This window comes from Morone saxatilis, unplaced genomic scaffold (genome assembly GCF_004916995.1).
Source record: "Morone saxatilis isolate NCDOM2014 unplaced genomic scaffold, NCSU_SB_2.0 Contig8, whole genome shotgun sequence".
NCBI lineage: Eukaryota > Metazoa > Chordata > Actinopteri > Moronidae > Morone > Morone saxatilis.
The window spans coordinates 17,006,962-17,012,203 of record NW_023340257.1 but is presented as its reverse complement, the minus strand read 5'-3'; the positions used below and the strand labels follow the sequence as shown (position 1 = coordinate 17,012,203).

The 5,242-nt window shown below is 46.9% G+C and overlaps 2 protein-coding genes across 5 annotated transcripts in view; one reads left to right on the top strand and one right to left on the bottom strand.

The window, feature by feature from the left end:
• The window catches only part of smc4 (structural maintenance of chromosomes 4), an 18,650-nt gene extending 17,003 nt beyond the window's left edge, over positions 1-1,647 (top strand). For 2 of the 3 annotated variants that reach the window (XM_035679708.1, XM_035679710.1), the window contains exons 20-23: positions 61-243; positions 354-586; positions 681-864; positions 1,323-1,647. In XM_035679708.1, the coding sequence (XP_035535601.1) occupies positions 61-243; positions 354-586; positions 681-864; positions 1,323-1,487 (765 nt within the window). In that variant the 3' untranslated portion in view covers positions 1,488-1,647. The remainder of the gene's footprint in view (positions 1-60; positions 244-353; positions 587-680; positions 865-1,322) is intronic. The other variant, XM_035679709.1, reaches the window with a different exon arrangement.
• Positions 1,648-2,075: 428 nt separating this feature from the next.
• The window catches only part of trim59 (tripartite motif containing 59), a 7,164-nt gene continuing 3,997 nt past the window's right edge, over positions 2,076-5,242 (bottom strand). For both annotated transcript variants that reach the window (XM_035679707.1, XM_035679706.1), the window contains 3 exons: positions 4,937-5,158; positions 4,635-4,844; positions 2,076-3,985 (listed from right to left, as the gene is read on the bottom strand). In XM_035679707.1, coding sequence (XP_035535600.1) covers positions 3,371-3,985; positions 4,635-4,844; positions 4,937-5,158 — 1,047 coding nt within the window. In that variant the 3' untranslated portion in view covers positions 2,076-3,370. The remainder of the gene's footprint in view (positions 3,986-4,634; positions 4,845-4,936; positions 5,159-5,242) is intronic.

The following is a 5,242-nucleotide window of genomic DNA, read 5'->3' as shown; positions in this document are numbered from 1 at the left end:
CAAGATTTCATATACAAACTTTGTCTTTGAGTGTTGATTATTGTTGTTTACATTCTTCAGGCCACCAAGCTGTCCCTTCATACCATCGAGGACAAGCCAGCAGAGGAACTTCCCGTTCTTACTTCTGCCGCACTTGAAGAAATCTCCGATCCCAACGTCATTATCAACAAGATGATCACGTTAGAGACTCGGTGTGCTCAGATGAAGCCCAACCTCGGAGCCATTGCCGAATACAAGAAGAAGGTGCGCACAAAATGCGACCAGGCTTCCTTCTGTCTAACCTCAGGAGCTTCACAGATGTAGTCATTAATGAAACGTGCACTCAGTCAATACGCGTCATTGTGTGTTTTCAGGAGGAGCTGTACCTGCAGCGCGTGGCTCAGCTGGACGAGATCACTACAGAGAGGGACAGTTTCAAGCGCGGCTACGAGGACCTGCGCAAACAACGGCTCAATGAGTTCATGACCGGATTCAACATGATCACAAACAAGCTGAAGGAAAACTACCAGATGCTCACACTGGGCGGCGATGCAGAGCTGGAGCTCGTGGACAGTTTAGACCCGTTCTCTGAGGGCATCATGTTCAGGTAACCAAACTGCTTAAAGACCAGTGGCACATTACGATGGCTCCTGTTGACATGAGTGCTGATTTTCTGTTTCTCTTTCTCTCTCTCTCTTTAGCGTGCGTCCTCCAAAGAAGAGCTGGAAAAAGATCTTTAACCTGTCAGGAGGTGAAAAGACCCTCAGCTCCTTGGCTCTGGTGTTCGCTTTGCACCACTATAAACCCACACCGCTCTACTTCATGGACGAGATCGATGCTGCTCTTGATTTCAAGAACGTCTCCATTGTCGCCTGTTACATATACGTGAGTATGGATCGGTGTATTAGGCGATGAGAGGAGCTGCATGGGGAAGTTTTAAAGTTAGGGGTTGGAGTGTTGGAGTAACAAGCCTCCTTACTGACTAACATCTGTCTAACTAACATCTGTCTAACTTCAGTGTCCCTGAGTCAAGCTGATTCAAATGGGTGCGGTTGGATGATGCAGCGACCCAACACGCATCGTATTAGCCAGAATATTTTAAGAACTGTGTAACTGATCAGTGCAGTAATCGCTGACTCATGAGAGCTCAGTGTTTCTGTTGTGTAATAATGGAGGAGTTCAGAAAAATCACCTGTTTTTGGAGCCGGATCCAAACCAAGTACAAAGCCTTTAACTGTTTGTCTCCACTGTGCCTGTTATTTTTATAGCCGTGTGGATAAATGTTCACTTCATTCTTAAGACACATGAATCGGAATTTTTACTTTCCTCTCATCTCTGTGCAGGAGCAAACGAAGAACGCTCAGTTCATCATCATCTCCCTGAGGAACAACATGTTTGAGATCGCCGATCGTCTCATCGGCATCTACAAAACTCACAACACCACCAAGAGTGTGGGAATCAACCCCAAGACCATCGTGTTCAAAGAGCACGACGCCGTCACTGCTTAAACCTCAAGAATCTCTGATGAACTCAGGGTCGTCTGTTCTGTTTTACTTTCCTTTTCACACATACTGTGTAAATATTTTTATATCTTTTTATCTTATCCTTCACGATCAAATGCTGCTATTCTTTACTATCTGAACCAATAAATAAATACGTTTTCTTGAATATATTTTGGCCGAGTTGTCTTTAAAGTCTGTCACTCAAAACTGATCCGAGTCCTTGAAGTCCCAAAATTGTTCACGCTTATTATTTAGCAGAAAGTTTAATAAAATCTTTTGTGACTTAAGTATTCCTGTAATAAAACAAACCAAAAAGAGACACAAAAGGTGGATTTACAGTAGGCGATATTTAAAATATACTATTATAGTAGTATATTATATTTATATTATACTACTTATTGTGTAAAAGCAGCACAAACTGTGTACACTGGTAATGTTCTGCACTGAAGTCATGTGGTGGCTCGGACATATATTTCACACTGCGAAGACAACTGTAGCGAGCATCAGTTAATCGACATCACTGCAGCACTAACTGACCCCCAGCTCACACTGGCACACACATGACTTTTGAAAAATGACGACTGAGACAAAAACTAAAAGCATTTGAATACATTTATTATGACTTTCTTTTAAAATACAGGAACTGAGAATACATTTAGAAAAATACAACCACTGCAACAGGTCTGAGTCATGTAACACTTGTTCGGTCTGTGGTGTTTGCAGTAAGACACAAGATCCTAGTCTGCCTCATACCTGTACATGTAGACGTCTGACTCAAGCTGGTGGTTCGGTCCGGCTAAAAAGTCAGCTTGAGCCAAATAAAGCAACATCTGTGGGACGCACTGGTAAAGTTTTTCCAAAGGCTATAATACGTTTTATAATAGACCGCCAGTGCAGCGTTAAAAGAAAACCCAGCACTGTCCTAACCCAGACGTATTGATCGTGGTGGAAGTACAGTCCAGTAACAATAAGGCCGTAGAGTGGAGGGTGGAGGTGAAGGCGCAGCGAGGGAGCCGCTCAGAGCTGTGCATCGCTGCAACATGATCTGTGGTCCACTGTGTGTCTGGTTCCACTCACCAGGCTCTAAAGTTCACATACTGTAAACAGTCTTGTGTAAGGAGATACATGTGCAGCTGTGTACTGGTGTCCTGAGCTCTCTGACACAACGCTACCGAAGTGTCCCGCTGCATGATGGGAAAGGGTGACTTAAGAGTCTCTAGGCACCGGTTTAACATTTTCCATTTTTTATTAGTGTTTGATAGGATACACGATTATTAGTCACTACCAAAGAGGAACATAACACTCGACAATAACGCCATTCAATATATAAAAAGATTCACGGCTACATAAACTGCTCAAATTATATAAAGATATCAGTATTTTTTATCTCTTTATCCGCTTTCCCCCGGATCTGCGCAGGACCTTTGGGAATCTTTGAACTGAGGCTAAAGGGAAAAAAAATCCACCCTCAAATTAACATTATCATCTACGTGTGACGGTTAATGAATGATCGTTTATGTGTGTCAGTTTTACCTAAACCGGCCTCGACTATCGGTTCATTGGTTTACTTATGCGTGGATTTTCTACCAGCGGTGAAGCATTAACAGAAACAAAAGGAGTAACAAAAAGTACCTGCAATGCATTGTGGTCCATTCACTCTACTGTTAGCACAGCCGGTTCAGTGTTGGTCTAAACAGAAATGCTTGTTTCACAGTGAGGCTAACAGCACAATCGGATTAAATATGTGTTCGCTATCAGACTTAAAAACACAAAACCATGAATGGCGGGTGTTCAAGGAGGGATTTTTTCCTTTCGCTACAGGAATGCAGAAGTGAGACTTTCTCAAACTCCTCTAAATAAAAAGTCAATGGTTCCAGTTTGGTGTGTTTTCAGTGGGATGTCAGAGTTTTCAACGAGGCAGTCAGCTGCTGGAAGGCCTTTTCACTCACTGAGGAGAGGTGAGAGCTCCACCTTTCTACAGCGGCCTCCATCGCCGCGTATGCAGACCCCACCGCGTCCCACACGGATGCCATCAGTTCGCTGCTGAGGCCGTGGACCAGCTGACTGAACCGGGAGACCAGAGAGAAACCGAGCGACGCCCCTCCGACCGGGTTGGCCCACAGCGCCACCGCCAGCAGCAGCAGCCCCAGCAGCACCACGGAGGTGGTGGGCCGCAGCTCGCACCACAGGTCCCGCGCCCAGCCGTCGGACCGATCGCCCTCGGCGTCGGTTTCCACGCCGGCCTCCACGCCGCCACATCTGGCGCAGCAGCACACCTTCGGGACGGGGGCTTCCTCCAGGCTCCCGATGGTCACGGCGGGCCAGTGCTGCCGGAGGTACTCTGCTGCCCGCGGGGTGACGGAGAGGTTTATCACTGAGGGCAGAGGGGTTGTAATGAACTCCTCCACCCTCTCTCGGAACAAATGCACCTTCTCCAGGAAGACGAGCGGCGAGTCCTCCTCCTCCACTGATGAACCCAAGGACACCAGGTCCAACTGCTCTTCCTGCAGGAAACAACACTGTTACCGGTGCTACGGAAGATCAGTGGTGCTGAAACGATTCATCCATGAATAAAACAATTGTCCACCAAAGTACTCGTACAGCTGCTGGTGGAACTTATTTGAGTGCTTATATCCACTTACTGAGTCAACGTTACATAGAGCACGCAGAGAAGGGAATGAATGGTTGAGATGGATAGCTAATTACCAACTTGATGGTAACCCAGTTTACAATCAATTCAAATGAGGTTTCGATTAAGAATAATTTAGTTTATCAGACAGGTTTGTTCATTAGAGAAGAAGAACTGATCTGGATTCTCAATATGAGGACTTGTTGCTTGTTCTGGGGGGGGGGTCACCTTGGGCTCCACTTGTGATGGACACTGAAACTTTTATGCAGTAAATAATCATTAGCTGCAAACACGCTGAAGCATTTTAACGTCAATTAGATATCCCAGAATAATTTGCGTGAATGTCAATGCAGCATTAATTATTAATTAATAACACATGGGAGTCGTTTCCGAATATCCAAGCCGCCTTCTCATTACCTGTCCATGCTAAAGTATGTAGTTTGTCAATAAACATGTGCTATGACCTGATATACATCAGCCATTAGCCCCAACACACACACACACACACACAGACACACACACACCTGTAGATCCTTCACTCTGTGGATGAGAGGGTCGTAGGCCCGGGACACCTCCGCACCGGCTGTATCCAGCGCCTCCAGGTAGGCCTGTCTCTTCCTGGCCAGCACTGCCTCCAGCGTCTGGAAGTACTGACTGACCTCCTGTCGGTCCTGCCTCACCAGACCATCGCAGCGGGCCTTCTCCTGCTTCAGCTGCTCCCCCAGCTCACACACCTAACGGAGGGAAACAAGGAGAGTCAGTTGTCTATAAAATAGTGTAAAATAAACACACCATCGAGGGTTTCTTTCCACACAGGAGTCCCCACCTGAGCCCATCTACGCTCAGAGAGTCTGGCCAGCAGCAGCGACGGGGTCTGTTTCTCTCTAATGAACGCCGCCTGCAGGTCGTCTATGGGGTGGCCCTGGTGCTGCCCGATGGTCAGACACAGCCCACAGATCAGCTGCCGATCCTGGATGCAGTACATGTTCAGAGGCTGCCTTTGGTGCTCCTGACAGGAAGGGGCTCGCGGCTCGCTGTCACTCTGGTACTGACACAGCAGGTGAGCGGACAGACATGCACAGACAGATGAGCACAAACTGAAGCAGCAGAGTATCCCCCCCCCCCCCCCCCC